A 23,082-nucleotide genomic window follows, 5' to 3' on the forward strand; every position below is an offset into this window, starting at 1 on the left:
GAGCATTGTGTACCTGGTGGAAGGGGTCATGTTGGAGGGTAGACACCCGTTGCAGATGTACTAAAGTCTAGGACAATGAGCACAATCTTTGGCAGTAGAGACAGTTAGATGAATAGACAGCGGGCAGCATAACTAGGTTGCTATCTTTATACTCCCACAACGAGGGAGAGCGAGCAGCGGTGAGGCCCCGCCTTCATTCTATCAGCGGACGCCGGAAATGCTACTGCCGCCATTTTGTATCGCACAATGTATCCCCTAGCAGGCTCTTCCCAACAGCCATTTTAGGCGATCGGAACATCAAAAATAGCTGCTTAACCTACTGTAAATGGCGATAAAACGCAACACACGCACGTGCTCTCGACGTAAACTTCTTCTGACTCAAGTTCTGTCTCGTTGCAAAGCAACATTAATAAAACGCGTCATAAGCCGTCGCCTCCATATTAGTACGCCCCGCGGTATCAGTGTGGCCGGTCTCTCGGCAACAAGACAGGTGTACCAAGATGGCGGCACTGAGCCCTTCATTCTGTCAATGACAGAAGCCGCGCCGTGCTGCGACCGGTCATAGGACCGAGTCGTGCGCGCGCACACACACACACGTCTCCCCTCTAGCACCCCAAGACCGAGCACAGCCACACCTCGCCGTGTGCCCGTTCCACGAACATCCGCCACCTTCCCCCAGCAGCCATTGCTGAATAGCGAAGACTTCCGGCGGGGGCGGGTTCAAAGCATCCCGCGCCTCCCTTCCCCCTCCCAGACCAGCAGAGGCAGCAGCAGAAGCCGCAGCTCCCGCCAGCCCCTCCCGCCGTCGCCACTCCTCGCCCGCCCGGCTCTCTCCTTCCCTCCCTCCCCGGGGCCTCTCGCCTCCGGATCGCTCCTTCCTCCCCATTCCTCCCTTGTTTTTCCTCCCCCTCTCCTCCCTTCCCCGTTCTCGGTCCCACAAAGCCTGCTCCTGGCGGCCACATCTCGTCCTGTATAACAGCTCGGAAGGTAGGCTCCGGTGTCATGTGCCCGGGGGATGGGGGGGTGCTCACGCTTTGTTTAAGGCCCGGCTCATTGTAGTATATGCGCCATGTGATGCGGCCCCGCTACCGGGCCTGCACCACGTGACGCCGTTGCCCCAGCACCTCTGGGTGCCCGGTGCAGGCTGGGTGTGTGCACTACGTGAAGTTTCTTTCAGCACCTGGGTGCCCGCAGGAGCCCGGTGCAGGCATCGCACCCACAGTCAGGATGCGGGATCATGCTCACAACACGCCCCTCGCACCGGGCCTAGCTGTTATACCCTGTCATTGTGATGGCTGAGGCATGGGCAGCTGTGTAACGGGGCTATGGCAGGGATGCGTTCTATGAATGACCTTTGTGTGCGCCCTTACCCCGTACTAGTGTTTCCCCCACCACCACTAAGAATTATATCATATTTTTTTGTCTTGTCACATTTTACAATATTTATTTTAAGATTGTGCCAAGCTTGCTGCTAATTGCTGGGAAGGGGCTTGATGTAGGCAGGGTCTAGGTTGCACCGGTCAGTTGGTGAACTATATCTTAATTTATGGGTCCCTTGTGTATATAGTTAGGATTACAAGTACAATGCTATAAACCTATCATTTTGTATTACCACAGTAGTAAAATGATGTATTTGGCACATGTCCTTCTATTTGTATTAGCCTTAAACTGTAGTGTTGTAGATTAGTTTAGTAGCCTGGATCGGTCAGCGTCTCCTCATTTTTGTTTATTTGGTAACTGGTAGACAAACTTTGACAAAGAATTGTTCATATTTATCTTATGGTAATTGCAGTTAGGATAGCAGTTTGCTTGTTGTAACTTAATGCTGCATAATGGAAGAAACTTAACTTGGCATGCAATATTTTTATGCATCCTAAACTCCTTTCGATTCATTGTAGGTCATCAATAGATGCTTTAGAGAGCTGGTCCTTTCACCTTCTGTTCCATTGTCTGACTACTGTATTTAGTGCTTTGTCAGTGTTCTCCCTGATTATGCAGCCAAATAAAATAAGGCTATGCTGTATAATTAGGGCTTTGGGGTTAGGCAATTGATCTACAACAACTCAGGATATAGCTTTATTGGAGGCCTCAATCTTCCAGGCTGTATGTTGTCTGGTGGATGTAGGCTGTAATGAAGCCAACTTCACTTTCTACTTTCAGGATTATTTTCGTTAGGTGTTCAGTAGTCTTCTGTCGGTTGTGTACTCCTTGCCTATGGTGTTTGTATTTGTTGGCTGCCCCAAGAGGCTTTTTTGTTTAAGGGATGAATCTGAATATTTTTCCCACATTTTAATTAATACTGTAACTAGTTTCTATAATGGCATTATTCTATTGTATACCATGGGATCCTATTTGTAAGCATTGTATAGTAAATATTACTATGTACACATTAGCTATATGTGTACTGTGGTTACTTAAGTCTCCTGTAAACAAGATAAATATCCCTTTAAAGATACAAGGGCCATGCATGCTGCCATCTTGGCAAATAGGATGGATGGGTGAGCAGAGCATGATGATCTTTTCCTGTTATCTGCTTTGGTAAGACTGTCATCGACCCTGGCATCTCTTCATGGGGGACTGGGAGAATCTGTCTTTGCTCATCAACCGGGAGGTCTTTAATAAATTACAGTATGTGCACATGCTCCTAAAGCTTGCAGATGCAGAGTAATTAAATAAGAAGACTTTTTTATTTTTTTTAGTTTTCTCAAATTGCCACTACCCGATTAAAATGAGCAATTGAACTATATCGTAATCGATTAATCGTTCACAAATCGGCCATGAAATTGTCAATGCATGCTCCTGCTGGTCGTTTTGACATGTATCATCGCCTGAACAGGGATGAGTGTAGGCACAGCACAGACTGTGGAACAACTGCACGATTACAATGTTGTAATTGTGCAGTCTTTTCAGTCTGCTAGTGGATGTGCCCCTTTTATTCTCATCTATTAAGTATTCTGCCGTCATTCAAGAGTCACCAGTAAGCACGTAATCCATGGCTTGTGCCTGAAATTCACTGTATACTTCCCTACTGTATACAACCAAATTCATAGCATTTACAATGGTGACATCTGCAGGCTAAAATTAGGTACTGGCAAAAGTAACCAAATGGGACATATATTTTAATGTTACAAACTATAGTTAAAAATGGTTATTTTGCATCTTGTTTATTGATTTTAACAGTACTGGGCATGGAACATTGGCATCTTTCCATCAGTGTCATGGAAGCCCATTGTCTGCTAAATCAGTGCTTGCCTTGGGGGAAAAAAAAATCAATGTATTGGGATTATGGCATTTGTGGGAGGCCTTTCAGTGTTCACTGGTGTAATTTTGCCTTAGTTTGAAGAAAACCATTGACTTTCTAAAATCATTGACCTGTGTGTATGTATGTGTATATATATATATATGTGTGTAATGAAGGCAATCTAAAATAAAAAGTTCTTGTTAATGCACCTTTCATTCAAGTAGAGCAACTAATATTTCTCCCATGATGTCAACAAGGGATAAGCAGCTGTGTACCTGGAGACTGGTGCAGTACTACTTCTAAAGACAAGTGATTGTATGTAGTTACACTGCCCTGCTCTCTACCACAAAAAGACCTGTTACACATTGGTGTCAAATAATAATTTTGTCACTAGTGTTGACCATTGCTAAAGAATATTAACTGGGTTGGTGGATAAAGCGTACTGGTTCCATTCACCAGGTGCTTGCGTTCGGTCGCTGTGGCTGCATCTATTAAGAGCTGCCAGCTCTATTCACTTGCATTCTGTACACTCTCAACCCCCCCCCCCCCCCAAATGTGCTGTTTATACACCGTGCCCAAACAATTGCTTGTAAATTGGTCATTGACTCCAATGGGTAAGATGGATAATAGTTAGCCATAACTACGCATGTTCTGTTATGTAGGCCATTCTGAGTGGAAGGTTTTTTTTTTTATACATTAGTTTGGCATCAGAGTTCTGAATCCTAACCGTATCCTGACGTGTATATATAATGTAACTCGCATTTTTTCATTGCTAACGGAATGGGACCTTGGGTTGGGGGAAGCTGGTGGGTAGATAAAGTAAGTTGTCAGTTGACATTGCCGTTAACAATACATCTTTGTATATTATGCAGAATTTCTAGCGCTTTTGTGTATTGTGCACTGTAATCATACTGCTATGCTGCAGAAAACAAGGCTTGTACTGTCTTTCCTAGTCAGCAGTGTTTGAAGAGAATTTAATCTGCTACTTTGTAGCAAATCTGAACATTCTGTCCCTAGAATTCAGTTTTTAGTAACTTGTTACTAAAACATCAGCAATTGCTTCTGCAGAATATTTTAGCTAATTGAAGTATTAAATAGATATTCATGCAGACAGTACTTAATGTTATACAGCTTTGCCTGTTTTTGGGCTACCAAGTTTAAATTGACCACTAAAAAGCCTGTACATGTAGGCGTTCCTAGTGCTTCTACTACATCCTGTAAACTGTAGTTTAGTGCCTGGTATGGGATTTTTAGCACCCACAATCTCTCACATGGGGACTGCCCAGCTGTGACACGGAGAGATACTGGCAACAGTACACAGGTTTTACAGTAGGCATATTAGAAGTGCAGTCTTGAAACTGCATTGTAAGGTAACCAATAGAGATCTTACAGTAGGAAAGATGAAGGCCAGGGCAGACTGCCAAAAGTTTAAAAGCCTTTCTGACAGCAGGAAATAAGTCATTGCTAAAATGCCTTGACATGCTCTTTAAAAGTGCAGTTATTCCTAAAAGTACATGTGTTCTTTAGAGGAAATGTCCACTTTCAGACAACCCTTTCTATAGACATTCTATGGTTGGCTCTGTTCTTGGGATACATGTGGCTGAGGTATTACTACTCCAGCTGCTGTCTACTGTTATATAGCTACATCCATCTGACCCATTCTTCCAGATCTGGTTGTAACGTTCACTGTAACTTCTCTTCTGAGAAACAGAGCTTGATGGCAGGGTAGGGCTCACACGCCCATCTAGTCTGCCCTTTAAATGACAGCTGGGGATCTAGAGAGCATGCCAAATAAACACTGCAGAGGACAGTGCATGAGACACAATAGGCTCCACCTTCCTATGTGATCTGGATCTAATTAAAAGATGGCTACTAGAGTTGCTGCACATTAGTGCTTGCAAAGTAGCGTACTAATCAGACATGATGTATTGAAACAAATAAGGGGGATGGGGTGAGTATATAATCAAGGATTCGGAGCACAGAAAAGCCTTCCATTATTATGTTTATGCCAGCCTGTTCTGTGGCAGTTCTTACAGTTGAGGTGGTGAGTTTACATAGTAGTAAAACAAGACTGGACATCAACAAAAGTGTGTTGTTTACCACTGTTACCAGACTCATTAGGGGTGTTTAAATTGGTTTTTGGGTGCCTGATAGTGCTATTCAATTGTTGCTCCAATCAGGTGTGGGTTTTTTGTGGTTGCCCAGTATATCTACTCTCACTCCCTAGGTGGTAAGCAGGAGTGTGCAAGAAGTCAGCTGTTTGGGGGTGCCCAAACTGCATAATAAGTTATGAGCGCCAGCGGCACTTGTGCCTGATTGGAGCAACAATTGAATGGCTCCGTTGGGCACATTAGTTTTGGACCTGCAAAACAATTGAATTCTCCCAACTTAAGTATTGGGTTAGTGACATGGCTGCCAGGCCAAGTACATTGTGCCTGGCTATGGCAGTGAGTTTGCTGCCTAAGTACTGTGCAACATAGATGCCTTGAACACTTACTCTTTGAAACCAGGCATTCTGAAGGTAGTGCTCATGTATGTCTAATTCTGTGGAACAACCATGCTTTCCTTCAATGCCTGTGTGGCCACATCCCTACACAATGGCATGGAAACTTTCTGGTAAGTGTACAGTTTGATGGTCCAGATCAGCCAGTGTACAGCGTCATTCCCTACCATCCAAATGGGCATAGTGGGGGAATATAACGTGGCGAGCCACCGAGCCCGAATCATGGCGAGCGGGCAACTTTTCTTCTGTAGGTGGGGACAACTTTCGGTACTTGTGTACTTTTTACGTACACAAGTACCATTTAAAACATTTATTGGGTTCTCTCTGCAATGAGTCCGTAAAGTATACAAGAACCAAAATTTCAAATTCACAGCATATACAGTACTCTGAGGGGTAACTGTAAAAAAATAAATACATTTGGAGTTTGATATTCCATGTGGAACAAAGCTGCACAAAGAGATTATCAAAATCTATTTTTTTACAGTTACCCCTCAGAATACTGTGTATAATGTGAATTTGACATTTTTATTCTGTCCCCCATCAGATATTGGCAATCAGTTTAGGTGAAAAATAGTGAACAATTTCAAAGTGCTCTAATAAAGTAGACCAGATGGATAAATCAAAATTTGTTTGGCAATCTTTGAGTATATAGCTATTCTCAAATAAAAAAATTACAACTCTAAAATTTTTATTCCTTACCACTGAAATAAAAGTACCCCCCCCACAAAAAAAATAGATAATTTTTAAATTTGACAATTCACTTTGGGCTTACATTTCAATCATAAGGAAGTGAGGCAGGGAAATGGTTATAAAGTAATGGTTGTTTCTGACTACTAACTCATCACACACGCAACATAAAAAAATGGGGAAGCAACCAGGGCTGGACCACTCCTCATGGATTGACCTGTATGAGCAGCTAGCTACAAGAGCCAGGTTAATGTGCAGCAAAATCTATGCTGGCATGGTGCTTGTGCAAGTGGATTTACCCTGGCATGTTACATGAGTTCATGTAGATTCACTAGCTGACAAAATAGACCTTTCCTCAGAGTTCTTGGGTCAAAGTGAGCAGTTCTGTGACAAGACTGCCACACCATATCTAGTCAAAGGTATGCCCTGGGCCAAAGTGGTGGGGCCCTTCCCTATCACATGCGTTTTGTCTTTAGCTTATTCCTCTACCCTGGACCACTATGGAATTGCACAACCCCTCATCCTGCTAATTGACATTACTGAACCAGAGCAGATCACTGACTGTTCAGCATACAGAAAGAGGGTGAAGTGCTTTTCCTGACAACCTCCAAAGTGATAGTTGGAATAATCAGACACTAAACTTATTTCGGATTTGCTTGTAGCACTGCCCTGTCCCTTTTTGATACTGTTAAATTTATCTACTCATTTCTTAGTGTGGCTTTCTCTCTTCCTTCCCCATCTAGGCTTCTTATCATGGACACCGGTGTTATTGAAGGAGGCCTGAATGTCACCCTCACCATCAGACTGTTGATGCATGGCAAGGCATGTATTCTATTCCTGTTATGATTTACATGCTACAGATTTACGTCCAGCCTTTCAAGGACTGTAATGATGTAACATGAAAAATGTTCTTGCGTTCCGAATAGAAAACAAATCCTCACTTTGCGCAGCTGTGCTTTTTGTTTTGTTCCTGACTGCTCATTCTGCAAGTCCCATACTTCAGTGTAAGCTTCACATTTCCTTGTTGACGAAGCAGAAAAGACTTCAGCAATGTGATATGCGAGCTTTACATGCATTTACTGTCAAATGAGCAGTGCAACTTAATCTGAAAGATTGCAGTAAGGAGGATAACTTTTTACAGCATAATCAATGATCCTACATTAGAGCTATATATTAGTGATATTTGCTATGGTCGGATGAATTGTGCTGGCTAGATTTTCTTTATCAAAACATGTTTACTTAACATGTGAAAAGAGACTTAAAGTGATTATCTTGAATGTTATTTAACTACTTTAAAGCTGCATTACTGTTTTGAACTCTAATATGGAAGCGTTGTGAGATAAAAGGGGCAATTAGAAACAAAGATTCTGTATACTGGTGTCCAGTTGGTCTCACTGTAGCCTTTTTATATTGGCTACAATGACTGATTCGCTGGCAGAACCGGGAATTGTGGCAGTCGTGAATGTTTAACAGTGTATTTCCCCAGTCCGCTGACTGTCAGTCACCGATGTCCGTGGATCCAGTGGGGTTTTGATCACTGATGATTGGATCAGCAGAATGGGAAATCATGGCTGTAGATGTATGGACCGCATAAGGGGACAATGCTGCTTTAAATCTTCCAATGGAGCGAAGTGTAAATTATGAATGGATCATTCCATTTGGAGAAAACTCCATTTATATTACCATTTTATATAATCTCCAAGTTGAGGTGCTTCTGGTTCAATGTTCATAAATTTTGGACTTTGCCAGTAATACAATCCTATTTAATTTATAACTGCTCCAATCAATCCTCAAATAGTATAGTGGTTTTTCGCTTCCTACAAAGGGCGGAATTTAATTGTTTTCATCCCCTATCGCGCCCGACGGAGCTATTCTATTCTTGCTCCTGTCGGGTGCGATCAGCTGCCAAGCGCTACATTTCAGCTCGCAGCCCCTGGGGGATGAGAGCTGAAATGTGACATGTTTGGGCGCCCAAACATCACTTTTCGCGATCGCGCCCAGCACTTTGGTCGGGTTTAGCTGCTTTACGCGGCTAAACCTGACCTCTATGGGCGCAATCAGCGGCAGCAATTGAATGGCGGCCCGCGATCTCTTGTCCCTTTAGACGGGAGATCCGGACCGTGTAATCAATTGAATTCCGCCCAAACAGCCTTGCACTAGGAGTTCATGAGAAGTTGAGTGACTTTATCATGGTTTATTTACAGGAAGTTGGCAGCATCATCGGAAAGAAAGGGGAATCTGTTAAAAAGATGCGTGAAGAGGTGGGTCTCAATATTCCTATAAAATTGATAAACTGACTAATTCTAGATTAGCCAAGAAATGTTTCTGCCGCTAGTGTAAAATGCAGCTTTCACGGTAGTCAGAAATTTATAAATGTTGGGTTGCTGAAGCAATATGTATAAAATATATTGTAAGTGATCAGTTTCCTTTCCAGATCCTTTTTGTTTATGCCTTTTTTTTTAAGCATTTGTTTTATTCCCTTGCGGTAAATGTACAATTGGCTTTTCATGGGGGTTACTGCTGAGTAAATTTATGTACAAGACATGTAAGACCTGACTGTACATATGTTACTTTATTTGCATGCATCGAATATTAAGGCTTTTGTAGCATAATCTGTGACAAAGCTTAATGTGCTTTTTTTCTTTCTGAATACTTCAGTTGTCCATGTAGTGTCCCCCCTCAAACTGATATTTTATTTTACTGAATATGCAGATGTTAAATTATAGTATTCAAAGTTTGTGGTATAACCGTATACCTTCCTGTTCCTTCCTCTTAGAGTGGGGCTCGGATAAATATATCTGAAGGCAATTGTCCTGAAAGAATCATCACCTTAGCAGGTCCAACAAATGCCATCTTCAAAGCATTCTCGATGATCATTGATAAACTGGAAGAGGTAAAATTGGGTTGTGGGTAGAACTTGTCTTAGTTTGCAGAAGGAATTTTTTTCTATTAGACTTTACACATTCATTGGGGGGGGCAAAGTATTCAGTAGTTTAAGCGCTGCCGAAGCTCCTGTCTAGAGTAACAGGGGGCAATGCAGTTGTTTGTGGCGATGGGAGCGAGTGCCCATTATTTCTGCTCGCACCCTCATGAGGTGGCAAGCACACATCGCCCATACTTGGTGCTCCCAGTAGTTGGCCTTGGTTTAGCCGTTTTAGGCAGCTAATCCTTGTGTATTTGGTTAAGTAATGGGCACTGGCATCCATCAACAAAACAATTGAATATCACCCATTGGGCTCCCATTACTTACAGCTGCCCAAAAACAATTGGAGCTCCCGCTTGTGGCATGATTATATGATCATGTATGAATCCATGCTGTGCAGAACCTTAATACAGTATACTATTATGGTATAACTTTTATATGCAAATGTATTTACATAGAATTTTTATTCTGCTTAGGATATCAGCAGCTCCATGACTAACAGTACTGCATCTAGTAAACCACCAGTTACTCTGCGTTTGGTGGTGCCCGCGAGCCAGTGCGGATCCCTCATTGGGAAAGGAGGCTGTAAAATTAAGGAAATCAGAGAGGTGAGTGTTGTGTGGGTGTTTTTATTTTGGCTACCATGCAAAGCTGCTATTGGAGTCAGGGTTAAGTAGATTGTAATCTTGTAGTAGCAAGGGTTTCTGAAGTTTGATACTGAATTACATGGAGCAATTATTCCAACCTACTTGTCTTTCAGAGTACAGGGGCTCAGGTCCAAGTGGCAGGGGATATGTTGCCTAATTCCACAGAGCGAGCAATCACTATTGCTGGTATTCCCCAGTCCATCATAGAATGTGTCAAGCAGATCTGTGTGGTAATGCTGGAGGTGAGGATACCCATAAAACATTGTGTGAGGGGGGAGCGTCGGCTATTTAGCATTTGTAGGCATAATTCTAAAAGGGTGGGTATTTTTTATATAGCTGTCAAAGAAACATCTTAGAACATTATAAAGACCACATTTTAAGGTAACATGTTTTAAGTGCAAAAACTAATCAAGTTAATAGCTGCAGCGATTGGGCTGATTGCACCTTAGAGAGCCATATGCACACTGCAAATCTGGATTCAGGAATTTGGTCCAAACACTGTAAACAATACAGATTGCATATTAATGTTAATTGTTCCAAAAAGTCACTTTGTTACACATGCACCCCTCATTCAATTCACAACCTTCTTCTTTGCTAGTTCTGTAAATTGAGATGTTAAAGCGACGAGTACTATTCTAACACTATTTATGATGCATTTTAGTCTCCTCCGAAGGGAGTCACCATCCCATATCGGCCAAAACCCTCCAGTTCTCCAGTGATTTTTGCAGGTGGTCAGGTAAGCCTTTATTTAGTACCTTCCATGTTCAGCCTTTATAAACAGTGGTCACACTAAATAATACCATGGGGTTGTGTCCCACTAGTGTCTTGCACATGATCTGTGACAAATACTATTCTCAGGAGTTCTGTAATACTAGGTGAAGGAAACTCCTTTAAAAAAAAAAAATAATAATCTTTTGAAAACAAGTCAGAAACTTTGGAACACTTCATTTTACACTAGGGGGTATATTTACTAAAGTGAGTTTTTAGAAATGGTGATGTTGTCCATAGCAACCAATCAGATTCTACCTATTTAACTAGCACCTTCTAGAAGATAATGGCTCGAATCTGATCGGTTGCTATGGGCAACATCTCCACTTCTAAAAACTCCCACTTTAGTAAATATACCCCTAGGTGTGTAGTTCACATTGGATGTTCATTGATCTCTTAATATTAAGGTGTAGGGTTTTATTTATAAACTGGATCTGACAAATCTTCATATTGCTGGGCATGTCTATTATATTACCACCTAGCCCCTGGCTCTTTAGGATGTCAGTTCTCCTGTTTGCTTACTAACCTTTTCTCTGCAGTGCTCATATGACTTGCAAACTGGACAACTCAACATTACAAAGTGCGGATTTGGTTGGAGGGATGTGAGGGGGTAATGTGCAAGCAGGTTCAGGGGTGTGCAACATGCGGCGCTCCAGCTGTTGTGGAACTACACATCCCAGCATGCCCTGCCACCATTTTAGCATTCCCTAATGGCAACTGTCCTAGGGCATGCTGGGATGTGTAGCTCCAAACACCTGAAGGGCTGCTTGTTGATCACCCCCTAATCTAGTTTATAGCTCTTTGGATAGAGAAAGATCTGCCTAGGACCTTATTTCTTCTAAACAAAACTACACTTGTCATGTAATCACAAATTGAAAGTAAAACAAAGTTGCACATACCTATGGCGATTTGCAGAAATGTAGCTTTATAAATGACCTCTCGAAGGGAAAATTACTGTAATTAGTGACAAAATAAAAGTTTTTACTTTCCTGGGGTCTGTACAAACTGGAAATCTTATATTTTGCATTTAACCAAAGCTCCCAATGCCTGACACTCCAGTATTCACTACTTGGAGTTTGGCAGTGACCTGCAGAAGCATCATATAGATACTTGTCCACTTAACTATATCAGTAACCCAAATCTGAACTGGTTTAATCCAGAGGTTCCAAACTCCGCCATTACAGTCCAAATTTTGAGCCCATATGGCTAAATCCAATAGCTTTAGGTACTAATTGTGACCTGTGCCCAAGCATGGATATCCTTAAATTCTGGACTGAACTGATGTAGTTTATAAACCTCTGCTTTAATACAAGGCATGGAGAACAGGGCATTTCTCCTGAACAGTGGGTGAGTGAGCTCTTTGAATTGTGAGGTGCTATTTGGGTGGAATGTATTTGCACAAAATCGTATTAATGGGTTTATTCTGGAAATTGTTTCATTTAGGTAGTTGCTTGTATAACTATTATAGTTTCCATATGCAGCCTTCAATTTTCCTGGCTACAGTTCCATATTGTCTTGCGTAGCTTTTAAAGAAGAAAACATTTTTTTTTGCCAATATCTGGATCTATGCATTTATTACACAAGATGAAGTCTTATATTAAAGTTCAGGAGATAGGCAGTGTACCTGTACAATTCCTTCCTATTGAACCAAGCTGATGCGTCACCTATTTGAACAAAGTGTAAGTCTCTCTGATGGAAGTGCCTGCCTTATAAAAGTCTTCAATTTTTTTATTTCAGTCTTTAGATATATATATTTTGTCAATGATGGGTTGTAATCATGGATCCAAAATGACTTGGTGACTTGTGTGCTTTCTGGGTGTTCTTCAGAAGCTGATTTCAGATTTCAGTTAGGATTGTCCTAAAACATAGTCCGGTATATGGCTGTCTTTGTAATCTCTCCATGCCACAACTCAGTGAATTATATTTGCTGTAAATTACCTAGAGACTCTTGCGCTGCTCTCTTGTAAATAAATCTGTCAAACTTTTTCTATTAATGGGTAATATTATGCACTTTGGCATGAGGGCAAATTAATAGCTTTGTGCTGGGGCATTTCACGCCTGCAAATCTAGTATTGTGCAAGCAAACTGATTTAAGGTCATGCTTTTGCATCCCTATACTTCAATTTCGTAACTGTCACTTGGCACACTGGGATTATTGAAGATTTATGGCCCCTTAAACTAAACATTTTCAATAAATTAAGACAAGTAATTTTCAAAACATATATGGTGCTTTATTCTGTTAGTGGAATAACTTGCTTTTATTTTACAGAGATCCTAGTCTAAACAGGTTTGGCATAATTGCTGTAGCACTAATGCCTGGAGCCTACTTGTAGTGCAGTCAATCCTCAACTAAATGCCTAAATCTCACTGTACAGCCCCCTCATGAAATGCATTTTAGACTATAACTCTGAGGAGGTTGTGTATGAGTGAAGTTGTTGGGAAGGATTAGCATTAAATTATGGCCTCATTTTGGATCCATGAGCAGACTTTCTCCTTTCCCATGTTAATGTGGATGTAGTGGTTGGGTGAAGTCTGAGGACTGAGGCTGTGACTTTTATCAGAGATAACAATCCAATTTTCGCTTTGTTCAACAGGTGTCGCGCCAGGCCGGAGGGCACGCATGTGAGACTGACCTGTGGGAGGGGCGGAGGTCCCACACAGGGGGAGTCTCCCTAGATGCTGTGGATCTCCATGGGGTAGGTTTTGATATTTTTATCCTCTATATAATATCCTTCCCTGGTATGTGGTTTCTGTCCCACCTCTCTGATCAAACATATATATTTTTTTTTTTTTTCCTTTTTTGCTCCAACTGGTCATTAAACCACTTCTGACTTAATTTATCACAGATCATGTGCAATATCCAGTGTACAGAAGTATATAATGCATTCACACTGGGCTCTTTAGTAACCATGCTAAATGAGCCCTCACCCAGTTTTTTGGGGAACAATGTCTTGTAGACACTCTTGGGTCAAGTTTTTAAGGTTAGAGGTGATTGTGTGTTATGATTACTCCTCTGGCTTCATGTGGCTGCAGCAATCCTCCAATTGTAAACACCACTTGGTGTGTTTAAAATGAAATGGCAGATATGGTTACTGTTAAGGATGTAAACACCCCCCCCCTCCCCACCTGCATTGTTTGGGTACCTTTCACACCCCTTTGGCTTCACATGTTATCCTCCTGTCACCCCTGCTCTTGCATAGACACCAGAAGCAGCGCATTCACTACTTGTGATATCATTACCAATGATCAGTGGTTCTCAAACTCTGTCCTTAGGACTCCAGAGTTCATGTTTTCCAGGTCACACAGCAGGTGCACAGGTGTATTCATTACTCACTGCCACATTTAAAAAAAAATCCACAAGTGAACCTAATTATTTCACTTGTGATTCTGTGAGGAGACATGGAAAACATGCAGTGTTTGGCGTCCTGAGGACTGAGTTTGAGAACGTGTGCTCTAGGGGGATCCTAGAGAAATCCCATGCGCTTCTTAAATTGTTTTGAGTCCTCTAGACTCCTGTAACACTGCATTTGGCCATAATGATGAAACGCTGGATGCCTTGTCTATAACACTGGAGATGGTGGCAGGAAATAGTTGGCGTCTTCCTTTTGACTAGACGACCACACGTATCCAGAGGACAAATAGGACTCTGTACAATTAACATACACTTGTATTGGCATAAATGTGAATCTATAATGTTAACCATAGTCAAATATGATTTAGGTACACTATCAAATAACAGATCTGCTGTCCTCCAGCCCCCAACTCTAAAACCAGTTTCCTGAAAATTATTTCACCAATGCTAATCAAATATCTTACGTCTGTCTGGCTTGTGTGTGGCATGGCCCAGGTTATGTTGGGTCTACAACTGTCCTGCTTGGCTATCACTTGCATTCACACCTTTTGGTTTAGCTGGCTGTCACAGCAGTTTTAATAGGACTACTTTTGCTTCCTTTTATAGGCCTACACCATTCAAGGACAGTATGCCATTCCCCAGCCTGATGTAAGTGTGCTTTTGCCTTTTTATCTTGTGCTTTGCCTCTTTTGTATCTTATTCCTAACTCGAAGCTCTGTAAATGGTGCACTTTTCACCTCTCCCTGCTTTGCTCATGTACTGAGATTGTGTTTCCAAGCACACTGCTTCTGGCCAGGACAGATCTGCACTAATTCCTCGGTGCTGTCCGATTTTCCATAATGCTAATGTTTCTCCAGCCTATGGTCTGGACACAATGTTGTGCACCTTGTTCACTCTTCCAGCCTTTTAATAATTCAAATGCCTTGCATCCGTGTAGAACTGCATTGTTTTTTTCCCTTAGCTGACCAAGTTACACCAACTGGCAATGCAGCAATCCCACTTCCCCATGTCCCATAGCGGCAATACCGGATTCAGTGGTAAGGAATCTATGCTTGCATTTTTCTGTGTACAAAGCCACACTGCTCACTTGCTAGCTTTGCAGTTTCCTACCAATCTGTCAACTTTTGCCAGCAGACAGTATGACTAAAGCTGATGAAGTAGTGCTACTGGAAACTGTTCAAAAATTAGTCTCTTCAAAAGCCTTCCCTCGTGTACTACAAGCTCCATTTGCAGAGGAAGGGAAGATCAATATTACACAGACAAAGCTTAAGGTAAGGAGTTAAGAGATTAGACTTTGGCTGTGACATACATGGTCATTCTCAATTCTCCCCCTCTTACCACTTCTGGGTGGCAATCGAGCCTTTTACATGGGAAAACTGAATTCCCCGCTCTTCCCTCTGGCTCTATTGCCACCTAGAGGTGGGAAGAGGGAGGAATTGAGATTTATCATACAAGTGTCACCTCAAAGTCCAATCTCCTATCACTCCTTACTTTGTACTTTATTTTTCTCCAAGAATATAGTTTGGTTTAGTGTCTGGTTTTCAATTAAAGATACAGTCCCTTAAAATGTTTCATTTAATGTGACCCTTCCTCTGGATGAGATTGCAGAAACAGACATGCTTCCAGCTTAGTCTTTTCCCTTTACAAAACCGGTCAGGGAATTGTATAGCTGCTGCTGCCAATGCAAGCTTTCTGTATAGCATAGATCGGAGAGTGCCTCATAATGCGCTCCTCCACTAGATTGTAACATGTAGCACAATGGTACCAATACACCAAATCCCATACTTGGCAAGGTACATTTCTCCCCTGTGCAAATGCTGCAAGCTTACTTTGGGAAGATATGCACTGTCAACTGAATTTGCACTTCACAAATGGCTCTCATTGGGTAGTGTGCTGGATTACATCCCTTGAATAGCAAAATCCTAAAAGAGAAAAACGTTTCCACGACTACATTTTTAGTGTATTACTCCCCAAATTATCTTGAAATATTCATTTGTTTGCCACTCATTCCATACTTCTCTACAATTATGCCTATTAGTGGGTGACCACTCCACTTAATGGCTGCACTGTGCCTTCTTGGAACAGCATGGTGGCCATTAACATTGTAAGTTTTTACTTCGCACCCCATAAAAGGGTACATGAAAACCTGTGATGTACAGCTTACTGTAATTGGCTGTGTGCAGCTGAGCTTTGCAGCGATGCTTTATGGCACAATGTATTGAATTGACCCCTTAGTGTTCATACCTTCTGATTCTTAAAGATATTGTTCAATAGACTTATTGCATCAATATCTACGCTTTGTAATTCTCAGTACAAATATACTAATAGCAGTATTCTGACTAAAGTTACTGTTGATCTCTTGTAGAGGAATCTTGTAGGGTTTAAAGTAAGCTGACTATAGATCCTGCTCTGCCACATGGAATATTTGATTTGTTTAAAACACAGGGCGGAAGTCAATTAGCCCATTTACTTTAGCAGGGATGATGGGTGGTAGCATTGGCTTTTTAACGCTCGTTAAATTAACATGGAATCCATGATGAGTTCACTGACCGAAGCGTTAACAGGGCTGCAGCTCCCATTAACACGCTAGTTATCGGGGAATTTTTTCTGGTCTGATCAGACCCAGGGGGAAAAAAAAAAAAGTCCTCTTAAGTGCAGCCTGTGGGCTACCTTTGGGGCTAATTGAATAGCCCTAGGAGATCAACTAGCCTACTGTGAATTGCCATGGCTTATTGAATCCCCACTATAGATTTTTAATAGGAATGTCTAATGTTGGGCATACACTATACAATTTGTCCAATCTGGAGCAAACTGTAATCTACCATTTGCTGACAAACATGGGAAAGCAGACAAAAATGGTGGTTCTCAGAAAAATTGGTTAAATCAAGCTAATTTGAACAAAACTTTTTTTTGTCCATTTTCCAGTGTTTAAGATCATATGGCTGATTGTCATTTGCTCCCATACTTTACCAGATTTTCATTCCTACTAGTCAGATTGGATAGAGATCTGACAGATAAATGTATAGTGTATGCCCAGCATTAGATGGACACCTAAGTTATTAGATTTTTACTCAATTTTAAAGTTTACATTTTAAATGGTGTATTGCCTGATAAGAAATTAAATGTTAATTTTGTTCCTTTTGTGTATCAATAAGGGGCTTCTTGCTAATGGTGGTTTTGTATTTACAGGAGGTATTGATGCTTCATCTCAGACAACCTCCCATGAACTTACCATTCCAAATGATGTACGTATTGGGTTATAAAATGTTACAGTAGACCATATATACTTAATACAGCCCTTTCCTGTAATCTGTAGCAACGTTACTAAAATAAAATCCTCCCATATTCATATATTCCAAAATATGATTTTTTCACATGATAGATAGTAAAACCTTTGCTTTCTGATGGTTCACTGTACACAAACATTGTTTAAGGCACAACATTATTAAAAATATTGTATACGATTACCTTCATGCTTTTGTGTAGAAGGTGTATATGAAACCTAAAAATTTAATTTATGTACACAAACATTGAGCCACATAATGGATTTAAATTATTGCATACAATTACCTGCAGACTGTGTGCATAAGGTGTATGTAAAACATAAATGCATTCTGTATTTAGATTTGGTCCCATTCCCAAGATACTTCATTATGGTATGCAATTATTCCAAAATCCAAAATATCCATGGTGTGAGTGATTGCTATATGAAATGGATATATTTAGGAACCTTAGTGCTGTAAAGAGAAAAACAGAAACCTATACTACCTGTACTGAGTCATTAGAGATTCTTCAATTGTTGTGTGGGTGTTGATTGAGCGCCTGTGTAAAATGGCTAAACCATCTAAAGTCCTGGTTAGGGCACCCATTTCCACACCTGTGCCAGGGATAGAGAGGAGGGGGCCCGTGTGCAATCTCCGACACAGGCCCCCTCCTCTCCGCCCGGCAGTGCACTGAGCTGTGCGTGGCCAGCGCCGGAGTTAGACTCAGGGCACTAGTGTGCCCAGAGCCTATAGTGTATGCACAAATCCCCGGGAATATGGCCGCAACGTACATTTTTCCTGTACTGCGCATGCGACGGGAAAATGGCCGCCGCGGCCATTTTCCAGTAGTTTTACAGCGCCGACGTGGGACTTCAGAGAGGTAAGTAATATTAATGGGTGCAGGGTGTGCGGGGCCCCCTGGACCCAGGGGCCCGTGTTCCCTGCACCCATTATAGATAAGCACCTGCCAGGACTTCTGTGCATGCGTAGTTTACAAAAACCACTCATGCGTAGCAGCGATTGCCCATAGCTACAGCAGCACAATGCCATCTTCAGATGAAGTTGGCTGCAGTGGCCAAACCATTCCAGAGCTTGGTAAGTCAACAGTATCTCATCCGCCATAGAAACCTATAGAAGTTGCTGCTGTTGTTAGAAATAGAGGGGCAGCAGCAGATATTGGGGATATCTGCTGAGGTCCCTCCTTCATAAACCAGGTGGTGTAGGGAAAAATGACGGAAATATTTAATGATAAATAGGCCTTAGTGTTGCTGTGTACGAAGTCTTTAATACTTGTCATTGCCACGTAGTTTCTTTGGCCACTTTTCAACCCTTTGAATGTATAACTTGAATGTCAATGGTAAAACATGACTTGTATTAATACTATAGCTGTGCCAATGGAATTTTATTTACTTTCCACAGCTGATCGGTTGCATCATTGGACGTCAGGGAGCTAAAATAAATGAGATTCGCCAGATGTCTGGCGCACAGATTAAGATTGCTAACCCTGTGGAAGGTTCCACTGATCGCCAGGTTACAATCACTGGATCAACAGCCAGCATTAGTTTGGCCCAATATCTTATCAATGTCAGGTAAGATCTTGAGTGCAAAAAATGTTTTTATTTTCTGAAATAAGTCTCAATATTGCTTGCTTGTTCTGACAGCATGGTTTCCAGTTTTTAATTAGTAATTCATTGTTAATTACCCTGCTGTACATTTTAAAACTGTTCATGTGATATCTGTAAAACATGCTCTGTAGTTGGGGGAGGGTCTATACTTACACCCATGGTGTCCAGCACAAGTGTATTGGCTGCTCTGCTTGGTTTGCAGAATACATGTGACTCCTGTGTCAGGCAGGCAAAGCTGTTAGTCTTATTAGCCCTTCTAGTTAATATAATGACTATAAAGGCAAATTGGTGCTTATGAGAACTGAATTGAGGAAGCTGTACTTGTGTGTGTGTGTGTGTGTGTGTGTATATATATATATATTTTCCCTATCCATTTAGTAAATTAGAAGCTATTGTATAACAATGTGGGAATCCTTAGATTAGCGATCTTAGCGCCTTTTAACAATACACAGCAGCGGGATGCCCAGTTAGCAGTACAAAGGTAAATGGATCACATTAAATACTTTCACTATGTAGTGCTTTACTTTAAACAAAGTTGACTAATCTGACTTGATTCTACATATCCGATTTAAGGCTCATGCTGGGTACACAATTGGCGATATAACGCTTGTTCAATTGAGTGATATATAGTGAATGCATCGGCAGGGCTGTGTCTGTGAGCTGTCATTCAGACATCGGGTCGGCCCTGCAGCACAGCCGATATCTTGCACATATATCTGTGCATTCAGCTGTGTGTAAAGTGCGACAACCTGCCGACGCTGTGATGTCAGCCCAGCCTCCTCAAACTTCCGATTGGCAAGTGTGTAGCTCGCCATTCGGCTGTTCGGTTTGCGTTTGTCTGCTGACGCATCGTCCTTTTGTGTACACAGCCTAAGCTGCTATCAATTCTGTAGATGGTGATTTAGAGACTCTCTAATCTGTAGTCTGCTATAGCTTAGAAGTGACACTATTTGGCTGTCAATTTATTGGCTAATTGTGTGTTGTACTCCACATTGTACATCACACTAATTAAATATTACTTGGGTGCTCAGTGTAGTTTTGCTTGCTCTCAGCCTCCATTGTTATCCTCCTGTACTCCTCCGTTTTTGTTCCTGCCCTCCCACCCACCCTTTTTTTGTTTTGTTCCCTTTTCTTTCTTTTCCTCTGTTACAGTCTAGAAACTGCCAAACCCTCCTCCTCCCAGAGCGTCACGACCCCTGACCTACTCAGCATCTCTCAACCCTCCACCCCTTCCTCCTCCAACGCTGCCCCCTCTCTGGTGATCGCTTCCACGGTCGAGTGTTGCGAACCTTCCTCAGCCTCCACCTCCTCTTCCTCTTCCTCGGAAACACCTTCCAGCCTCCCTAATCCCTCGACTGCCCCTTGTGTCTCCAATCTGCTTGACATGAAACCCGTCCCGCTCCTGGCTCTAAATGTGTCCACCGCATCCTCTACCTCATCCACTGCTGCATCTGCCGCCCAGCAATATTCTAAAGTGAAATCGGACAAGCAGCGCTTCTCTCCCTACTGAGTAGCCTGTGGTTTGAGTTGTCCTAGATATTGGACAGCTACGCATAATTTTATTTGCCTTTTTATTGTGCATCTGTAAATTTACCAGTAGTGTTAGTTATCGCTTTGATCAGCGTTCACTGTGAGTATTGTTTCAATAAAACAGCCATTGATTTGTTGAAAACTAAAAAAAACCTCCTAGTTTTGGATTCTTTCTATGAGTGGAAAGTACATTATAAACATTGTTTGAAAACTTATTTAAATCTATTGACATATGTATGCGCTCTAAAACTCCTTTTTAAATTGTTTTGAGGTACAGTAATTCCAAATTTTCCTTTTTAAATAAGGTAATGTTGAATGTTAATGTGTAAAATGTTTAATTGGCTGATACAAATAAAACATTTAAGCTAGTTGTGGTTGCACATTTCTAGTTAGGGGTTCCAACGGAAAACATTCCAATCCTTCTCGCTGCAGAACATGGCTAAAAGCCGTGATGGGTTGGGTATGGGATCACGATGGTTGGGATGCTGCCGGTCAACATACCGACAGCAGCATCCCAACAGTTGGAATCCCGACGCTACCAGATAAGTACGCCAACACTTATGCCATTACAGCCCACGTTTTGGGGATATCCAAGCTTGAGTCCAGATGGTTAAATCAAATGGATTGAGGTACTAATTAAGTCACCTGTGCTCAAGCATGGATATCCCTAAAACGTGGACAGTAATGGCGGACTTTGGGAACCTTTGCCCTAGTGCCTAGCCCCCGATTACTTTTTGGGATGCCGGCGGACGGGATACTGGAGCTGGGATCCCGATGCTGTCGGGATTCCGGCGCTGGTATTTTGACAGTGCATCTCGCACACCGGTATACTGACTACATCTGCCCTGATGGATTATACACACGTATAGGAAGTGTAACTATACTTCTGAACATTTTGAAGTTATGTTGTGATATGAAACTCCTCCATTTAGAAATGTTTGAACCTATAGGCACTTTGTATTTTAGGGTAGGTGCAGTACCTTCTCCATCTTGTATATTAGTGTGCTCCGATTGTTTCATTTAGAACCGGTTCCCTTTAGCGAATGAACAACTTGTCAGCCTAAAACATCTGATCATGCAGCTGACATGGTAGGAAATGTCTTGTCTTTTTGCTGCTAGGTCATGACAAAACTGGCTAAGTATGATGAGAATATAAACCTACTGCAGGAGCAGCCAGGTTTAATACCAAATAAGTCATAGGTGTAGGCTGCTTTTGTTTAGGGCAGAGGTACCCAAACTCTGTCCTCAAGGCACCCCAACAGTTCAGGTTATTGAGATCTATAGTTGAGCACAGGTGGTTAAATCAAATTGAATGAGGCACTAATTAAGTCACCTGTGCTCAATGGATCTATCTAAAACCTGAACTGTTGGGGAGCCTTCAGGACTGTTGGGGAACCTCCTAGTTTAGGTTTTTTTTTTTTTTTTTTTATTAGTACTCAATACTTTATAAAGAGCTCCTGACTGAGATCACTGGACTACAAACTTATTTAAAAAAGTTTAGGAACTTTGTAGGCTGTGTATTCTGCATACCGACATAGAAGGAACTGGTAGTTTAAAGGTGAACTTCAGCCAAAGGGTGTCAGAGGTAACATGGGTAAAGTTAATGGCAGCAGGCAAACGGGCATTGGTCACAGAAGGAAGGTGCCTGGCAAAGGAGGTGGGGATATTTACTTATCAAATATGTAGAACAGGGCTTTTGTGAGTGTGGCGTGGAAGTTCTCCTATTTAGGTACATACCCACCTATGCGTTTAAGTGCTCTGTAATGCATGGACACTCAGGCAGTTATAGGACGTGTTTACTATGCACGCTGGATATGTTTCTTGTGGTTGCTGATTTATTTTGGCTTTCGGCATTCATGCATGAGAAACTATAACCTAATAGGTATGTTTATTTACATACATCATTGTTTGGCACAGCAGGGGTGGCCATTTTGTGCTCGCCTATGTTCTGTTGCTACACTAATCTCTATTTGCTTAACCTAATTCATTCTGCACAATAGCTAGTCAACTAGTCTCAGCTTTAGCCTCTGACTTAAAACACTAAATGGCCTCTTAATCGCACTCTCTGCCACTCTCCTATAAACAAGTATTTGCTTTCATTAGTCTAACGTAAGCTAGGCTGATCAAATTGCTAGTTGCCATGCAGTCTAGGAACGTTTGCTTGTGACCATTACTCCAACATTGTATCCTAGCATAGTTGTTGATGTGCTATAAGTAGTAGAACTTTATGATGTTATTATGGAGGATGAAACCTGTTTGGAAATAAAGTGTGGCTTTATTTTACATTAAATCTGTGTTTTGTTTTTATTTAGGCTTTCTTCAGAAGCTGGTGGCATGGGAAGCAGCTAAACATCATCCAGCATCTTCCTATTTAGCTCATGTCAGTCAACTTAGCCCTGCAACAGAATTTTTTTTTTTTTTTTTTTTTCTTCAGGTTTTAACTAGTTTGCAAAATTTTCAGTTACATTGTGCTTTGCCTCATGCACTCGTCAACTTTTTTTTTCCTTATTGTCAGCATTTTAACTTTTTTTTTTTTTTTTTTT

At 41.7% G+C, this 23,082-nt stretch overlaps 1 protein-coding gene across 4 annotated transcripts; it reads left to right on the forward strand.

Moving 5' to 3' along the window:
• The first annotated feature begins 560 nt into the window (after positions 1-560).
• On the forward strand, positions 561-22,845 carry PCBP2 (poly(rC) binding protein 2). Of its 4 annotated transcripts, XM_088469170.1 has the most exons (13): positions 561-987; positions 7,175-7,253; positions 8,636-8,692; positions 9,208-9,324; positions 9,831-9,962; positions 10,115-10,243; positions 10,663-10,737; positions 13,364-13,465; positions 14,728-14,769; positions 15,083-15,158; positions 17,311-17,366; positions 18,804-18,973; positions 20,162-22,845. In XM_088469170.1, exons 2-13 carry the CDS (start codon positions 7,185-7,187, stop codon positions 20,517-20,519), a joined length of 1,383 nt encoding a protein of 460 aa, XP_088325296.1. In that variant the 5' UTR covers positions 561-987; positions 7,175-7,184; the 3' UTR covers positions 20,520-22,845. The 4 variants fall into 4 exon arrangements, with proteins under 4 accessions (XP_088325296.1, XP_088325293.1, XP_088325294.1 ...); XM_088469167.1 differs by lacking the exons at positions 561-987; positions 7,175-7,253; positions 14,728-14,769 and having other exon boundaries at positions 8,606-8,692; XM_088469168.1 differs by lacking the exons at positions 561-987; positions 7,175-7,253; positions 13,364-13,465 and having other exon boundaries at positions 8,606-8,692.
• Positions 22,846-23,082: the final 237 nt, after the last annotated feature.

Source organism: Taudactylus pleione, unplaced genomic scaffold, assembly GCF_031769625.1.
Source record: "Taudactylus pleione unplaced genomic scaffold, aTauple2 ptg000089l, whole genome shotgun sequence".
NCBI classification, from domain to species: domain Eukaryota; kingdom Metazoa; phylum Chordata; class Amphibia; order Anura; family Myobatrachidae; genus Taudactylus; species Taudactylus pleione.

Bases quoted from the DNA above. Each gene is read 5' to 3' on its own strand.
- PCBP2 (XM_088469170.1), top strand. From the start codon at position 7,185: ATGGACACCGGTGTTATTGAAGGAGGCCTGAATGTCACCCTCACCATC. The intron at 10,244-10,662 runs GTGAGGATACCC...GATGCATTTTAG, and splicing joins TCTGTGTGGTAATGCTGGAG to TCTCCTCCGAAGGGAGTCAC. The intron at 13,466-14,727 runs GTAGGTTTTGAT...TTCCTTTTATAG, and splicing joins ATGCTGTGGATCTCCATGGG to GCCTACACCATTCAAGGACA.